Here is an 18,869-nt window from a genome sequence, read left to right on the forward strand (position 1 = left end):
TAATATGTAAAATCTCTGTGGAGGCATCCTTGATTACCCAGTTTTAGAGAGTAACTACAGATACCAAAAAATGATTTCCTAAAAGATTTGTAAAACCGTTACTTTAATTTAGGGCTCAGTTCTATAAAGAATTATGCTCCTTTCCCCTGTGCACAAATATCTAACGTTATTCCCTGAAGAGTGTGCATGCCAAAAAGGTGGAAAAGAATATTCTGAGGTCAAAAGACTATAGCACAGTAGATCTACTAAAGGGAACTTTCTCAATCAGTTTGAAAGATAGAATTTCTGCCTGCAGGCAGCTTTAATTTGCATTCTTGTCAATTAGAGGGATTTATGCAACTACTACTCTGGTTAAAACAAATACCACATGAATATGGGCTACATAAGGCATCTATGTAGCATCTAGGGATGAAGTATTCTCAAAAAGAAATTAGCGAGTTTTTGCAGTACATACATTAAGCTTTTGTAGTGCCCTGCTGTGCAAATATTTAACATGTCAATAATGTCAACTAAGTTACAAGAATTTTTATGAGACTTCACAATGTTCACCTGGATTGCCTAAGATTCTTGAAAGAGCTTGTTAAGAAAAATGCTATCAAATGTTTACTTGAAAAAAACACCATCTGAGCTGAAGGCAGCAAAGGCACCAAAACAAGAGGTATTTTTCTAATACTTAGGTTCCATTTGTCACTAAAACCAAAGTCCTCCACTCACTGCAGCGCTTAACATGGAACGTTTCTAACCTGTGTGTGCAGAGAGAGATCTTCTGAACTGATACTGACCCATACATTTGCTTCATGCTGCACATATTCTGCTGCTTGAACTTAGCCCACAAATAATTTGTCTGAATTGCAGCTTGAATGCCATAGCCACGAAAAAAATCTTTGAGTAACATGCAGCTTGTCTGATGAATTGAGCCCTTGTCTTCATAGAAATAGGTATGTTAAAAAAAAAGAAAAAAAAAATCACTGCTGATCCTCTTAATTCTAATGTTTTTGTTTGTTTTTTACATGGGGAAATATAGTTATTTTGTATTTCATACCAAGAATGCCAGCTGCCAGGAACATCAGATGCACAAAGGAAGCATCCGTAACAGGGAGCTTCTGAATAAGGGGGAGCTTTAAATCACAGGTAAGAAACATTTGCTATTTTTAGATGTTTATTTTAAAGACATTTATTGAGAACAAGCTAGACAAACTAACATAAGTACCCATATCAGACAACACATCTTTCTTTATTTTTAATGATGGGGCAAAACAAAGAGCTATAATTTTAATGAAAAACACAAATCAGAAATGCTGCCATAGCCTGTTAAAACATTTCTTCATTTCCCAAATGTGGTTTGGAAGGCAGCTGTCCACCTTCTTGGTGAGAGGTCGTTTTCTTTTATGAGAAGGCTCATGAGATAGTGAAGAAAAAAAATGTGAAATACTCATAACCTACTTTTGTGACCCCAATGTTAATTTTTGTATATGATGTGCCCAAATATTGCTGTATATAGTTTTATTCCGCATGTGAAACTATTTGAAATAAACTGGTTTACAATTGAAAAAAAAAAAGTCAGCATTTATTTATTTTAATTTGCCAACAAATATTTGCAGGCATTACATTTGCATTAGCAGTAAAAATATTGCAATAAATCTTCAACTCACAAAGCTTTCTGTAACTATCTGTCAGGAAGTTTGTATCAACCTGAACTAAGCACCACCTCACATACACTTTTTCTTATTACTTTTAGGTTTAAAATTTCAGTTTTAACAATGCTGTGAACCTATTTCATTAGATATAAATTAGGAATATGCACAGAATACACATGGGGCTACATTTCAGGGTAAGGCATTAAACATTTGATTTATAGTGATCAACCACCTCAATCCTGCAAGCTGCATATCCAAATCTTTCCACAATAAAGTTTCAAGACATATGCCATTGCAGGAAACACAGGTGGCTGTAACTCACAGGGTGGGAGAGGAACAGGCTCCTTGACTCCATGGTCTCCCCTCCATCAGCACAACCACTGTTTCCAATGGCTGGAAAGCTGCATGAGAGTAGTGCTATCACTCTCCATCGAATTCCCAACCCAACAGGAAATTACAGTGTTGCTGGTTCTTTTTTCTACAGTGACATCAAACATTTATAGTGACACATATAAGAATATATTATATATTTATATAAATATATAAAATATTTATATAAAATATATAAATAAATACATATACAAAATATGGCATTACTTTCCAGAGAGATGTTACATTTCACAGGCCACCTTTACTTATCCAAATTTCACTGTCATACAGAATTTGTCATGAAGTTCAATAAACAATCAGCATAAAAGGAAAAATCCTGCCAAAGACTTCCTTATGTAACAGCATCACACTTATCTTCATATTAAAAGGACATATCATAGCAGACAATTTAAATACTTAAACCCTATGGATCTTATTCAATGCAGGCAAATAATTTCTACCAAAGTCAAAGGAAGCAACAATTGTGTGTAGCATAAATGAAGCACACAGGTCTCAACAATTGTGGAGGCCCACAATCCTCCCATCTTGTTCGCATTGTTTTAAACAAAAGATCCTCATACAGAATGCATACTTTGGCAGAGTATATGAAGACCACATAGAATAGAGAGAGCTTTTAAAAATAAATAAGCAAATAGAAAGGCTGGTACTGTAATGGAAATTTTTTGTCCATGAATATTCTATGTTAGCATGAAGGAAACAGAGGAAATTTAAGCTCTGTTGCACTAAATGAAGCAAAGGACAGACAGAAGAATGTTTTAGAGAGCTTCAGTGCAACTGTTATTCTTTCCAGTGGTATAATTCAGTGATGGGTACATTAAAAGTAAAATAATTAAAAAGAATTTAAATGATTATCAGAGTATTTGTACCTACATCAAATAATGAAACTTAATCTCTTCTGGAAACACCTCCTTCACTCCACAAATTCATTTCTGTTACTTAGAACAGGTCAGTGTTTATGCATATGGATCTATACATATTTGTAAAGCATCCCATACTTTTACTTTCTCTTTGCATACAGAAGTATACACTAGAATTATTGTGTAATATTTGGTATTCACATGTTACATTTAAATAAAGTTTATTTAAAAACAATTATATTACAGACTAACAGAATATTCATAATATATTTTACAGAAAAAATAGTCATGTATTTATTTTAGAAATATGTTTCTTAAAAAGTTCTTTGAGATTTTTATAAAACTTTTTACCCGTGAAGATTCCCATCAGACCTGTAAAAAAAGCTTAACCTTAGCCTTTAAAACCTTGTGGGTTGTTTTTTTTTTTTTTGTGTGTGTGTGCGCACGTGTGCCTTTGTTTTTGTTCTGCTTTAACAACTCTACAAGTTTGCAATCTATAAATTATTTAAAATAAAAAACAGAATCTTTTGGGATCAAATTGGTCACAGGCCATTCTTTAAAAAGTCAGTGGAGACTCCCTGAATCCATTCTGAAGTGCCTTGTGTTTTTCTTTCTCTCTGGGTATCAATAGTGCAGGTTGACAGGGGAATTCAGAGCTCCCTACACATTCTGTAGAAAGCCCAAAATGTTTTAGTGGCAGGGTGCAGCTGCAGAGTCCAGAGCTCTACTCCCCTAACCGCCACAGGAGGCAGTGCTCATAACTCCTTGCGCAATGCAGTACATGGTGTTTGCCCAGCCCCACGAAGGCCTCTGCTCGGTCCAGCTGCCACACACAGATGCCTGAAGAGCTGGCATCCAGCCCTCATTTGCTTTCCAAGTTATAGCAGTGGACGTCTCCTTTTCCCTTGCCATCATATCCAGGAAGCGGTTGTCCATATTTATCCACGCACCAGCAATAACCTCTTTTTCGACCTTTGGATGGACGACACTGAAACAGAATGGAGGACCCAATTAGCATAATTTTTGTTTTATTCCGCTCTTAGCATTATACAGAAGGGATTCCTGCACTACTATATCCTGGCCATATACAGAATCAAACAGAAGATTTGATAGAAGACATTGCTTGAATTAAATTGAAGATTTAACACCACTACGAAGTATTACAATAGAAGATGTAGTCTAATAGTCTGCCCATCAAACACTTTGGATCTAATTATTCCATAACAAAACTGCTCTGAGAATTAGCAGAAAACAGCATAATGAACTACTCCCTATTATATTAGGCAGCACAGTTTTTGTCTGTTGAATACCAGGACTACTTAAAACACCACGGACTGACGACTGAGATCCATCTTTGGAAAAGAAAGTCAACAGATTTGTTTTACACTAAAGCACAGGTCAAAGACAGCTCTTGCAGCAATAAACACCCTTGGTTTGCATCTGTTTGCTGGAAGAATTTCAATACTGTCATTGACATTTATTAACATACACATAATCCCTCTCTAATGGAGTTACCACTTCCAACAACTGCTAGGTGTACTAGAACTTTACATGTCTATTTTGCTATAAATGACTTTGCTTGTATGTTAGTCTATGACCTACACCAATGTTAGAAATCAGCTGCTTATTGGAATTTGTTAACAAAACCGACCAACCTGAAACTATCATTAAGCAAGCAAAGATGATGAACTTCTTTAGAAATAGTAATGCAGTAAAAGTAGATTTAAAAAGTCTGTCATGTACTAAGTAATGGTCTCTCCAAGAAAGTTTATGCTGGGTACCAGCTGTGGCTTTGCCAACGGTTAGTTAAACTTTGCTACTTATCACTCCATTGCATTGTTCTCCAGTTTCATACCTCTCACTGTCCCACGTCAATGGCCCACAAAGCTAAATGTCTTTCCCAAGCACGGGTAAATGAGGAAACATCAAGTAAATGTTAGGCTTTACACTTTGCACAAAGTGTCTGACCCTTTGATGCCTAGTTTAGGACCTCAGGTGAAAGGGTGATATGTCAGAAAGAAGTGTGAATATGGGCCACTCCTGGGACTGCCTGCAGCAGCAGGTTGGTCCCTGAGCCAATTAATTTGTGGCAGCAGCGATTAGTGTAGACAGTTCTCACCAGGAAGCTGTGAAAGAGAGATGAGAGCAGATCACACATTAGACACCAATCACTGAACATACCGTCTTGGCAGAAACCCAAGTTTCCAGCCTGCTTATTTTATTTGTAAATAAATAAAAAAATGAAGTAACATTAATCACCATAACTGAAAATTAATCTAGCCTTGTGATATATTTTTGAGTAGGAAGTCTAATGCAGAAATAATACAATGCCTTCTCTTCTCTGAATGTGCAGTCCTTATGCATTAGCTGTATGCAAATGAATGGCAATCCTGCCAGTGGGATGATAAAATTAACTTAAAGAATATATCAGCTTTTATAGGGGAGGGTGAAGAATTTCAAGCCTACTGAGAGGACAGCTACATTAATAATTTGCTAAACTACATGATTAGCTTGTGTTTGAATTCTAGTCACTCGCTCAGTTGTTTCCCTGCATCAAATCTTTAAATATAAAAACAATGTAAATTTTAGAATCCTTTATTGTTTCAAAAGCCAGACTAGTACTTGTGTGTGCTCTTCATGATTTCAGCAAATGGCTGTTCTAAGTTCACCAACACCACGAGGATGTTTTTCTTAATTTTTGGTGGCAAGTGGACTGGACTCTACCTTAAGTGGTATTCATGTTTAGCACACTAAATCCTTCATGCTCAGTTTTGAGTAATTCATAAACAATTGCTTTTGCGTGACTTACATTTTACAGATAAGGAAAATGAGGCAGCAGTTAATGGAGTTGTTATTCCCAAGAGTAGAGGCACAGATGGGGCCTGAATTAGAGCATGGGGTTTCTGGCTGTTGGCCTGGTTTTCCGGTCACGAAACTACACTTCTACTAATAATAGTAACACAGCCTCCCCTTTTAGAAGTACTATATGAAGTATGTTACACAACTCTGACTGATTCATATGCTTGCATCACTGTCAAAACAAATGATCAATTAAAGTTACCGCGTGTTGTTGGAGGTTTTGATTGCATTTTACAGCTGCATAATCAATTTTTGGAATTAACTATAGCACAAAGTTAGTCTGCAGAAACTAATGGTTACTTTTTCCCAAACAGGTTGTCTAGAAGAAATAAAAAATGAAACCCTTAGATTATTTGGGCTAGAGCTTTACAGCTAAAATGTCACTCTGTGAAGGAACGAGAAAAATTACCTTTTGCAGTCTGTTATTTTGTACTACCTGATCATCTATATTGTCAATAGTAAAGTGCTTCTGATTCAAAAGTGATGTTTTTTACCCTGAAACAGCTAGCTTGCATTCCATACTGAAATAGTGGACAACTCATATGGAAAAAGTTTAGATAAAAGTATTCGCTCTTCTGAATTTTGCACTGCACACAAATTTCAAGGCTTTTCTGTATGACTTCAGAAGTCCAAAAAGCTGGAAAACTGCCCAAGCAGTGCAGTCAATAATTACTTCTGATAGAAGTACCAGCTGCCAGCCTCATGCCACCTGCCCCTCTCCCCTCCACAAAGAAGTGCCACAGAGGCATTTGTGGGGCACAGCAAAGCATATGGTATCCCATTGAATTCCTGATCAGCCCAGAGGTCTCCATGGAGCTACAACCATGGTCTCCTGAAGCAGAGTGCAGACAGCCTTGACATACACCTCAGGCCATGCTGGCTCCTGCCAAGCCCAGTTGTTTTCAGTGGAACAATGCCAGCTCACATTTAGGAATATCTGGTTCTGGTATACAAATATGGGGCAATAATTATAATTTCATCAAAACTTTCTTTGCATGCCTGAGGCAAAACCACACCTGTATTAACCTAGTTCATGTAAATATACCTATATATACACCATACTTGAATAGTGTAAGCTAATGTGTGTGATTTATTAAGATAAAGAAATCTAAATTTTAGTACGTTTGATTTTAACAAAGTTTATATATAAACACAAGGTCTGAAGTTATTTTCATGTTATACCTTGACAGATGAATATAAGTTCTTGAAATTGTTGCACATAGGCAAATTACTCCCTATGGTTACTTCTGAAAAGTCTCTCTCTAGATGTCCACAAATATCAAGAAAAATAATTGCTTTCAACTCGACTGCAAGAGCAGGTGACCAGGAAGGCAGACTATACTAAAACACAAAGTACCTCCTGAATGAGTTTTCATGGTTTCCAGAGCAATCATAATTTATCAGATTCCTACCATCATACCTCTACATATATGAACATCTTAGGCAGTGCTTTTAGCATTCATTTCCAGAATTAAAAGTGCTCAAAATGCTTCTTTTTTTTCAATGGATTTACTGTTTCCTAACAATTTTTTTTTCCCAAATTTTGTTGTCATGACAAAATTGAATTACAGATTGAATGCTGCTAATAATAGCAATGAAGGAAATTAATAAAATAGCCTAGCATTCTGTTAATCAGATTAGAGACACCTGCTCAAAGTTCCCAAAATCAGGCCTACATTTTGATCCTCCAAAAAGAAAAACAAACAAATGATATTGCTGTCCTGTCTTGCAGAGAGTGGATTAAATCTGACCAGGACTCATTCACTTATAAAATGGATGCTTTTTTTCTAGGAGTTAATTATACAAAGGTAACTCAAATACATTATTTTTGTTTTACATTTTCTAAGTGTGAGAAGCAGCCTCTCTCTGTAAGCCCTATCTGTGAAGGCTTCTGCCAGGGGTTAAGATTCATTTAGAGGAAGAGCACTCAAACTACATTACACATATAATATTTACTGATATGGACTCAATTTGCAGGCATCTCTTACGAGATCCTGAGCTGTCCCAAACTATCATGAAACTACTGCGAGCTGTGCAAATTGGCACAGTACTTGCCAAGACTGGCCAAGTATGAAAGTGCTCCTTCAACATCTATGTTTGCTGACCAGAGGGGCTGTTGCACATAGCACATCAACCTTTTCTAATGCAGCTTGAAAGTTTCCAGATAACATGGAGACTACATGCTGTGCAGAAGCTTGTCTTTGCTCTGTACCAACACCTTACTTTAGTAAATGAACTTCTAGGAATGAAGACTAGAAAAGAGTATCCATATTTTTTCCCCCCTCCATATTAAATTTTTCTGCCTCAGTTAGAGAACCATGACTGCACAGTGAGGCACTTTAACATGTGCTCACTGTGGATCTGATTTACCATATATACACACTAGGGACAGTGTGCAAACCACCGCATTTTTGCTGACAAAGCTAAAACTTTGAAGTCTAAAGACAGATGAGAGGAACATCTACTGAACAAAGTAAATACCAATCTGTGGTCTTCTGTAATACCTAGAGGAGGGTAAGTACTACAAGATGCTTGCATATCTTCAGTGCAGTTACATGACATGCTGTTCTGATGTAGCTAAGCAAATACTTCTATGGCACAGCCACAAAACAGTCCTAGCCTTGCTCCACAGAGTAGTTCACACAGCAGTCTGTGGCATTTCCTGAATGAATGCAGACTGGGATTTGAGCCCTGCTGTCTGCTAATTTACATGCAGTGAGACATGAATTGACAGTGGGTTCTCAAAACTAAAGAAAAAGAAACTCACCCTGCTTGGGAGTTACCACCACCTGCCTGGGAAAAGCTTGGGAGTAAAACAAATTCAGCAATGTGCAGCCAAGGTCAAACAACAGAGTCAATTGCTGGACTGATGGCAGAAGGGAACACTGGAAACCTCATCCCTATTTCAAAGAGCCCACCTGACACTGCCAGCTCATTGCAGAGCTCCAGGGAATACCTGAAAGGTTAAGACTGTTTCTAAGAAAGCTGGAAGCCAAACAATGGGGAGATACCACTCTTAAAATAAGGTTGCCTCCTCTGAGGTTGGTCTCTCACTTCTAACTAACAAGCTATTATGCAGTAACACACTGAGTCAGCCACTCTTGGTTACTAGACATAGGGGCTGACTTCTATAAACCCAAATGTGAAAAACAAGATAGTCCACAAACAAAATCTGTCCTTACGGAGGTTTGCCTTGAAAAAAATCTGAAAGACTCTTCTGAATTCTGGAAATTTTGGAATTATACCAAGAAATACATTTGGAGACAGGTCACTATCTAAACAACGGTATTAGATAAAATGTGCATACAAAGCAAAGAATGTTATGTCTTGCAATTCTGCAAGTTCTTGAATAAGCTTCAAGGGTAGTGCCAAATGGAGAATGCTGCTTCAGAGCATGAATGTATTGCATATATACCTTCCACTTAGGTCTGCATTTGCAAAGAGAAAAAAAAAAATTAAAAAAAGGAGGAAAACCAGAGTGGGCTGAGGAGCCAACCTTGCTATACAATAACTACTAGATGTATAACTTCCATGATAATATGACCTGGATTTTGGAAATGATCTGTGTAGTGCATAAAGGACAGACACATGCCTTTCTCAAATTTCTTTTTGTAATATAAACCAACACAGTTCTTCTAGGAACTTTCAAGCAGCTATTTACAATTCAAAGCATTGATCTATTGCAGTCATATGGCAACTGCAACATTTAGCTCTGTGGGTTATTACAGAGGCATTGCTTTTTTTAAACTGAAGGGCATTAGTATCTAGGACACTGGCCAACCTGTGTGTGATTAGGTATGAAGTTTCTCAAATTAATCTGCTGTCATAACCAACAGAAAATAAAAACACTACCCACATTTGACAAAGTTCAACAGTATCAGATCAGGACCTAAAATTGGGATTAAACTAGCTTCTTTTTAAAGTGATGTATAAAATGATATATAATGCACTTTGCTGGCAAGATCCTTCAACAGCAACACAGAATAAGTGAAGCGTATTCACTGAAATGCTCAAGACACTGTACTTACTTGCTTTTTCTTGTAGAACCCCTTCTTGTCACAATTTGGAATATGGAAACCCCTGGGACTCAAGACATTCAGGATCTTTAGGTGATTTAAAGTGTCTTCCATTTCTCTACGACAAGGACCCTGTTAGTGAGCACATTTGAAAAAAACATATATGAAACTTCATTTACAAATCCTGTTTTTCACAGAAAAGTTATTAAATTTTCAAAGGGTATGAATCACAAAAACAAATCTATTAAAAGAAATGTCAAAAAGCAAAACAATCATAGATGAAATTCTGACATTATTCAGGACAAAACTGATTTCTAAGCACTGAAGGCCCTATGCCATGCTCGCAATCAGACTAGCATTTCCAGCTGAAATCACAGCTGCAAGGAAGACTTGACCATTACGTAAATCAGTCATATATAATATATATTGTGAAAAGCTGATCTTCAGCAAGTGGGAAAAGAAAGCAGACAATTGAGAACAAACTGCTTTGTAAATCTTCACTAATGTAATTTTATTTCTGTGATTCTGATGGATTTAAAGGCTTGAATGCAATGGATTAAATTGAAAACATGTAGTTTGGCATACTGTATATGCCTTTATAAATATACTGCAACTTCTGGGCAACAATTCCAAATTTCAGCTGGACCAAATGTATGCACTCATGCAAATGAATGGTTGCACACATTTTCAGTAGGTAAGTATGTAACTTTTTGCACCAGTTTCTCCATATGCAAAAGGAAGACAATGGTGTAGTGTGGATTAGCTCTAAGACAATGACATAAAAACTTCCAGAACCACTTCTAAAAGCATGTCTCAAACTCCAAACTAACTGTTTCTCACTGCAGGCCTTTAGGGTACGGTATAAAACGTTACCAGACCAATTTTACAGCCAGAAATCCAGGAGTAGAAGAGTTCAAATTTTGCCAGAGGCCAAGAAGGCAGCCAATATCAGCAGAAGGATCAGAATTCAAGAATCACAGCCTACATACTCTGTGTTTAGCTACATGCTGCTCTGAGCACATTACTGACTCAATCCACCAGCCTGATTCTTTTCAAAGAAAAAAATTTCTTCTCAAAAAATTCTTTTTCACAGTTGCAGGGGTTTAAAATGTTTAAGTTGTTCTATCAACACAAAGACCCACTAGTACAATTCTTAATTAGTGAAGTAATGATATTACTACTTGCAAGCATAAATGTTAAGTTTGCTGATATAAAGTGCCTTTCATGTGAGTGTCTGAAAGCATACAGACTCCACAGTTCTGCTGAAGTTTAAAATTGATTTTTTGGTAAGCAAAAATCTTCCTTGCTGCTTTCATACATTTTTGTTCAGTATCAATCTCACAAGCTCTAAACAAGCTATTTAAATTGGTGCTCTTATTGGCAACTCCTTAAATAAATGAAACTGTTCAGACACCAACTACAAATAACACACTCAAAGATTTGGTTTTGAGTTAGGCCTACAAAAAGAGCAACAGCCTTCTTTAACTATCATCTTGAAACAGGTTTCAAAGGTAAAAGGGATGAGTATCAAAAGCTATGACACAGACATAGGCAGAAGGGCATTTGCTTGCAAAGGTACCTGCCTCAAGTGGACCTGGTTCTGGTTCCTACAGATATGAGCAGTTTTAGTAAATCAATGTGCCTTCACACACAGGGCCTGATTACCATGAAATGAAACATTTATCCTAGTTAAGGCCAGAACCCTATTTCCTCAGAGCTACCAAAGCTCATTCTTTTACTGGAAGAGGTTTATTTCAAGTTTTTGGGAAGAAGGCATGCTAAAACTTGGATACTTAAGTGTTTTTACTAGACAGCTGGACATCAATGACAAACTGAACAAACAACTGTGTTAACTTGGAGGCCACACACTCTTCAGACACAGCTTTCCACCTCACACAGGTTTCAAAACCTTCTCTTGCAGGTGGGAAGCCTTGTCTGGTTTCACCACAACTGTTTTGATGAGATGCCAAAATACATCCATCCATATTTTTAAGTCAGCTGGCATAGGCACAAGGATAACCACCATGACAGCAGCCAAGAAATGCACAAACAGGAATTATTGCCCTATCAGATTCACCACATTCTGGCTGCCCTGCAAATACCCTTTCTACTGGGCACAGTAGGCTGGAAGCAATAGCAGCTTGTGTGCTGTGAGCCATTACATTTATGCAGTCGCATTAAACGACTACTGCAAGTGGAGGTGGTCTTCAGCACGTCATAGAAATAATGACTCGAGACTTAGCTTCAACTGAAGCTGTCTTCTCCCTTGATTTGCTTCATGGGGTATGAACACAATGCCACCACACTGAATGTCAAATGTCTTCCTTTTTTCCATTGTTTTGCAACCCAATAATGCTGTTTGCAACCAAGTTTACCAAATAATGACACTACTAAACAAGTCACAGAAAACACTCATAGAAACATGTGGGAACAAGATTTTTTGCCAAGAGCTGACATAGTGAAAATTATATTAAAATCAATGTAAACACCAGTGCATTAGGCCTCTGTGTCTTCTGAACATGATCTGTTTTGTCAGCTGCTTATCTGCATTTGCAGATCCAACAGTTGTATTGGCCAAACAGCCAGAATACCCTAAATAGGTACAACAATAACCATTTTTATTTATCTTGTCAATTGCACAACATGCACATACACACACAGGCACATACTCACATGCAGGGAAATGTCTTAGCTTTTACAAAAGCACTTACATATTCAGTTTCTTGTTTGGATTCGGAAGAGAAATTCAGTGTATCTGTACTCTGTGAATCATATTCCACTTTATAGCGCTGTGTATTTTTGGCTTGCTCTTTCCTGATGATATCTATTTTGATGTGTGGTGGATGCAATTTCAAATCTGGCACCCTGTGGGAGTTTGGGATGGCCTGATTTTCTATGCTACTGGTACTCCTGTCTTCTTCTGAATCACTGGAATTTCCTAATGAAAAGAACAAATTCAGTGAAGAAACAAAGTTAGTCAACTGCCAGCTGAGTCTGGAAGGGCAACAGACCACTAGACTACTCTGCATCTTTAGTTTTTCTGTACAAAAATGATATATAAAAATATGAGCAATTCAGTATTCTGCATGCATCAGTATCTCCATAAGCTAAGCGTAAAGAACCGCAGTGAATTTTCTAACTGAAAAATCTCTTCAGTCCTAGTGAGTCTTTCAAGTATACCATTCCACCACCTGTGCTAGGTCCCTCTGTATGTACATCCTGCCTTGCTAATCACTTGAAAAGTATTTACGTTCACTTCATTTCAAACTATTTGCAAACCACTACCGCCCAAGTTTCTCACTCCTCGTTTTTTTGCTGGTTTCCCTTCCCGGCAGGAGGATGCAGGTCTGCCAGGTGTGGAGCCCTGCCAGCACCTGGCCCTGAGTCAGAGCTCTGTTAGCAGCCTGACCAACATGGGTCGTGCAGAGCATTCAAATCATGTACTTCTGACCCAGAACAGATTTAAACAACTTTAATTTAATACAGCTAACATGAGTAAGTTATTGGACGGAGAGCAACTCTTCATCTTCCCCAAGAGAGTAAATTAAAAAAAAAAAGTGTTAATAAAAAATTCTACCATGCTGAGTTTGATGGTTCTAATTAACTATTTTTAACACTGTTTTTCTCTCTTAGTTTTATTCCACATACATAACAGGAAAGAAAAATAGCACATTTTCATTCCCCTACTATTAAATTCAAAAATATTTCTAGTTGTATAAAATATATTTTGGGGTAATGGATAAAAAAATTGCCATTCATTCTGTAGTGGTGTCACAGGACAAACATCTACTTTCATTATGAGCTTCAAAAATATTTTTCCCTTAAATTATCATCTACAAAACTACAGGAGAAACCTACAGGAAACTACAGGATTATTTTTCCAAAATACTGCATAAGCCCAGCATTCCTGTACCTTCTGAGGTATTTGTCTACACAGCATTTCTCTCTCTTAGAAGACTCTTGCAATGTAACTGTAACTGGCTGCATTTCCTCCATGGAATTTTTGAAGTCTGGATACTCCTGCTACTGTCAGCTAAGTCCCACTAGTTGCTGCATTTCAGTGCCTTGGCTGCTGGCCACTTTTTTTCTCTCTTTTTTTTTTTTCTTTAAGGAAATCACATTGTGAGCACACAATGATAACTGATGTGCAAGAAACATCCCGAAAATCTGTATTGAAATTATACTTGACGGCTCACTGGAAAACCGCAAAAGCCAACAAATTTAGTGCTAAAACTGAAAGCCCATGTTCACATAGCTCATTTGAGTCTCGTTATTTCAACACATACAGTATCCTGGCACTGGCCATACACAGGAACCGAGGAGGAAAACAAGGAGGAGGCGGCAGGATCAGAGTTAACATCTTGGTACTGGTGGTTTTAGTGTAGCCACTGCTGGCAATGAACATAATTGACCGGGAAAATCCAACTCCCAGTGCAAATGGATTAAGGAAGTTCAAGTCTTAAGTCTAAATTTCCTGGCTTTTGTGGGTTTAACTCAGACTCTCAGCAGTATTTGAACATATTTTTGGTGGTTTAATGTCCTGTTTTTAAACAGTGGTATTTTTTTTTCCACATTCTCAGTGAATTTTGCAATAAATGACACAATAAAATGTTATAAACCTAAATCTTCTAGATACAAATACTATGGCTACTGTGTTTTCTCTAGTCTGTCCAATTTTTTAGTTTACCTACTATAAAAAAAAGTGGAACGTATTCTTAATGTGCATTAACAAATCAACAGGCTGCTCATTTCCCAGTTTGTATAGACCGTCACATATTGACAGAATTTCTTACACTTGAATTCAGAATGGTCATAATGCCACACTTTAAACGGTAAAGCATATTCAATTAACTCAGTTCTACAAAAGCTGGTGACATGGTACCTCTACATTCTGTTGTAATGGAAACAAAATTGCTCCAAAAGTTGTTTGCTCTCTTTCAAAAAGAGATTAGAAGGTTTGTATATGAACAGTAAAATTATGACTTTTGTGCCCCAAAACCTGAACTGTAAAGTCAGTGGCCTACTTTAGTTGGCATGAAGAAGTTCCTGCAATACACACCATCCATACTGATTTCTAGCAATTTCTAGTAAAGACCAAAAGCGTAGCACATAATGCAGGACGATGCTACATGAAAGGGAGGTGTGATCCTGGTCAGGGAGGGAGGGCGCCATGCCACAACCTTAGTTCCCAAGCACTGGATTTAGAGCTGAAACTGGAGCAGCACCCATGAGGAGGCAGGTACTATGTGTACACACAGGTTCGTCATAATACTTCTTTTTTGCACCCTGAATTTTCAACCTTCATGCTTTGAATGTAAACTGTAGAGACCTACTTCGCACTTTTTAAGCGATCAAAGCTCCTACTGACTTCAAAACAGGAATTCTCCCTGCGCCAAGAATGCAAAAACAGGAACTCCGCATTCTGACTATTTAGCCTGAAAATGGAAATATTTTCATCAGGGAACCAACATTCAGCTCTGTCTTTCCCCTCCTCTAACAGTCATTGTTAAAAGCACTGCCCCTCCACAAAACACTGCCAAGTCTCATGTATCGAGGAGACTCCCTCTGTTTTCAATTCATTTGAAGGATGAATAGTCAAAGCCAAGTTCATGTGATGAAGGAAGCTGTTCCATGTTCCAATGAGATTTAAAACTTCAGTGAGTACCTCTGAACTCTCGCTCATTTAAAGCATGAACAGGCTGGGAACAGCACATAAATAATTATAATAAGGCATCTCTTAGTCTCATAGCAGCTAGTTAACTGGAACACTGGTGCCACTTCCTCAGCTAAGAAAGGCCAGCCAAAGAGTCCCTGTAACCTAGCAGAAAAACTCCTGGCTTTTTAAAAATGCAAACAGTGGAAAGCCTTTTGACACACTTTTCTATTAAATAAATGTTGACATACTTGCTGTTGGCTAACAAACAGTTTAATGAAATGTTTGCACAGGGCTGAGTTTTTTTGATCTGAATCCCAATTTTTCCGGCCTCTAAAGTTTCCAAATGTGCATGCTAACAGAACTTTTTCCAGCTGTCCCTTCCTCTTCAAACCAAACAGAACCTGCTCGGTGAATGTCTCATTTACAAGATATGTAAGAGGTACTGGAAAGCTTTCGTTTGTCTGAAGGTTTATTTGCAATGCAGGGAAAAACAACATCCTCTTAAACACTGCTGTGCAAATGCTTTGTTCTGAACAACCACCGTCAAGGGCCAAGAAAACTTTTTTTTTTTTTTTTAATTCCTGGGTTATCACTGCCTTGATGTAATCACGCTGCAGCACAAGAGCTAGCCCACACACTCTCTAGTTTTCTCACACCCTCTTTCCAGGAACACTAGGCACAAATCGCAAGGATTTCATCGTCTCCTCTTCAGGCCGGCAGCGTCAGGAACCCATGCGAGGAACATACAACTTCTTCCCTCCCCAAGATTGCTTTCAAAATCAGCAACTTCGCCTCTTTCGCGAAGGATTACTTCACAGCACCAGGGGTGAAGAAAATAAATAAATAACGATAGTAAGAGACACAAGAGGTTAACCTCCCTTTTCCTTAGGGGAAAAATAAATTAAAAAAAAAGAGCATCCCTCTTTCAAAAGCGACCCCAGCCCTGGCTGCGCGGCTGGCCGGAGAAGCTCGGGCAGGAGCCGGCCGCGGGCAGCCGGCGGACCACCAGTGCCCCCCCGCCCGACCTCCCCGGAGCGGGCGGTTACTTTTCAACTTCCAGAAGAAAGAATTAAGCAGCCGCTTACCTTCAGCCAGCGGCCCGGGCAGCACGAAGGCCCGCAGCTTGCCGTCCGCCGTGGCGTTGGTGCAGAGCCCGCGGCCCTCCAGCAGCGCCTGCAGCGGCCGCGCCTCCTCCCGCAGCGGCTGGCAGCTGAGGCCGGCGCCGCAGCGCTCCGTGTAGATCCCGCAGGGCTGCCCCAGGCGCAGGGCGCAGGTGAGGCAGCAGCCGCATCCCGGCTCTCGCACCCTCTCGGCGCAGTCGGGCTGCAGCGGCTTGCACTGCTGCAGCGCCCGCGCGTCGCAGGGCTCGCAGCGGACCACCGGCCCCGCCAGCGCCAGCGCGGCCGCCGTCCGACGGCCTAGCAGCGCCAGCGCCGCCGCCGCCACTGCCCACAGCACGCCGGGCCGCGGCACCATGGCAACCGGCTGCCGGGGCCGCCGGGAGGCGCCCCCGCGCCGCTCGGCCCGGGGGGAGCGCCCCGGGCTGCGCCGCTCACGGGACTCGGGGCGGCAGCGCCGGCCGCCTCTCCTCGCCCGGAGCAGGGCGGGCGCCGGAGGAGGGCGCCGCCGCCGAGCGCTGCGGGCAGGTAAAGTCACCAGCCTCTCGCAGCCCGGGCAGCGCGAGGGAAGAAGGCTGCGCGCCCAGCAGGCTCGCACCGACCCTCTCTTCAGCCGCTGGCCTTTGGTAACATAAAGGTAATAAAAGAGCTCGCTGACAACAAAGGCAACTTTTCCTGCCTCCCCCCCTCCTCCCTGCAGAGCGCCTCAACCACTTGGCTTAAAACTAACGTTGATGGCTTTTTTTTTTTCCACACACAACACTGAAAAAAAAATGCTTCCAAAAGTAAAAAAAAAAAAAGAAAAAAATAATAATAAAAAAGCCCAGACGATCTGAAGAAAACTTGTTTCAAAAATGCTTAGAAAAAAAAAAACAGCACGGTGGGGGGAAAGAAAAAAAAAAAGAAGAAAAATAAAAATAAAGCGAACACAGCTCCCTTCTTTTTTTTTTTTTTTTATTCTCTTTGTTGGCTGCTTCCCGCCTCCCCTCTCCGCCACTCTGCACCCATCTGTCCGGCGGCGTTTCCCGGCCCTGCCATATATCGGCACCGCCGCCCCCCGCGCCGCCCCGCCCCGCGCCGCCCCGCGCCGCCCCGCCAAGGCCGCGCAGCGCCCCGCGGCGGCAGTGCGGGGGCTCGGCGAGGCCCCGCGGCGGTCACTGGGGGCTGGGGGCTGGGGAGGGGCCAGCGGCGGCCCCTGGGGTGCGTGGGCGCTTCTTAGTGAGCGGTACGGCTCTGTGGAGAGGGGCGTTTCGTGTTTTTTTGTTGTTTAAGCGGTAAGCGCTGTGTATGTGCTTGTGTCCCCGTGGCACCGGGAGGGGATGTACGAGCAAAGCTCGCGGGCAGTGCCCTTTTTTGGGCTCCTCTCTAAATCTTGTCTGCTTCGGGGCTGAAAGCCTTTCCTCACACACACGCTTGCACAGATGTTGCTCTCGGGCACCCTGTGCTCTCTGGCACACAATCACTCAGTACACGTGGTGATCCAGGCCCGTGGATGCAGCTCACCCATCTTTCTAAGGCGTTCTCTGAGCTCTTTAAAACTTTTCCCTCTGTCCACGAGAAAATACTTTCCATTGCAACATCCTCATAAGTCTGTGGGGAGAAAAACAACAAACCCTACAGTCGATTTTGCACACTGCATGTGTTTGCTCTCTGTAGCCAGTGCAAACTCTTCCCCCACTCTGCTTGGCTTGTTTTGCTCTGTTACTTAGGTTAACTTCGATGGAGAAAATCTGAATTGTGAAAGCCAGAATTTGTGACCATCCTTTCTGCAGCACTCCTGAGACCTAACACAGCAGGATATGGTGAAGTATATACGTAGGCACATATATGGCCTTTCTGTCACAGGAGCCTGCTCCTCATACAAAGTAAAATGAATAATGCTTACAGATACTGGCATATACAAATACTGTCTGCCATGGAAATGATGAGCCAAACCATTGCTCTGTTTTTAACCCCTGTGTTATTAACATTGAAGTTCACCTTCCGGTAATTCATCAGCTGTTCACGTGTCTAAATTCAAGTGGAAAAGTGTAGTTTTCAAGTAGAGATGTTATCATTCAAGGTACTGCCCTGTGAATCTCAAAATCTGCTCTTTTTTTATAAATCAAATCTTTTTAGAACATTAAAATCAACTCTGGCTTGTTTTCTCTGTTCTTTGTTCAGACAGTACCTTCCAAAATACTGTCTTGAAAGAGACACTGTACATAAAAAGACCAAAAAAATCATATTTTATGCGTAAAGAATATGATGTAAGAGTTAATAGAGACTTTTCCTAGGGAAATAAAATGAATGAGGTGTTGGAAGAGAGATCAGATTCGCTTAATACCCCGATAGGC

General features: G+C 40.2%; 1 protein-coding gene across 1 annotated transcript; it reads right to left on the reverse strand.

The window, feature by feature from the left end:
• Positions 1 to 1,158: 1,158 nt before the first annotated feature.
• Positions 1,159 to 17,222, reverse strand: IGFBP3 (insulin like growth factor binding protein 3). The gene is made up of 4 exons (XM_083825358.1): positions 16,501 to 17,222; positions 12,471 to 12,697; positions 9,772 to 9,891; positions 1,159 to 3,872 (listed from the first exon to the last, which is right to left on the reverse strand). The coding sequence occupies exons 1-4, from the start codon at positions 16,889 to 16,891 to the stop codon at positions 3,747 to 3,749; spliced, it is 864 nt and encodes a 287-aa protein (XP_083681484.1). The 5' UTR covers positions 16,892 to 17,222; the 3' UTR covers positions 1,159 to 3,746.
• Between the last annotated feature and the right edge of the window lie 1,647 nt (positions 17,223 to 18,869).

This window comes from Anser anser (assembly GCF_964211835.1).
Source record: "Anser anser genome assembly, chromosome: 2".
Lineage (NCBI taxonomy): Eukaryota > Metazoa > Chordata > Aves > Anseriformes > Anatidae > Anser > Anser anser.

Coding starts and splice junctions, on each gene's coding strand:
- IGFBP3 (XM_083825358.1), bottom strand. CDS start 16,891: ATGGTGCCGCGGCCCGGCGTGCTGTGGGCAGTGGCGGCGGCGGCGCTG. Junction 12,698..16,500: donor GCCCGGGCCGCTGGCTGAAG/GTAAGCGGCTGC, acceptor TCTTTTCATTAG/GAAATTCCAGTGATTCAGAA. Junction 3,873..9,771: donor GGTTCTACAAGAAAAAGCAA/GTAAGTACAGTG, acceptor ATTCTGTTTCAG/TGTCGTCCATCCAAAGGTCG.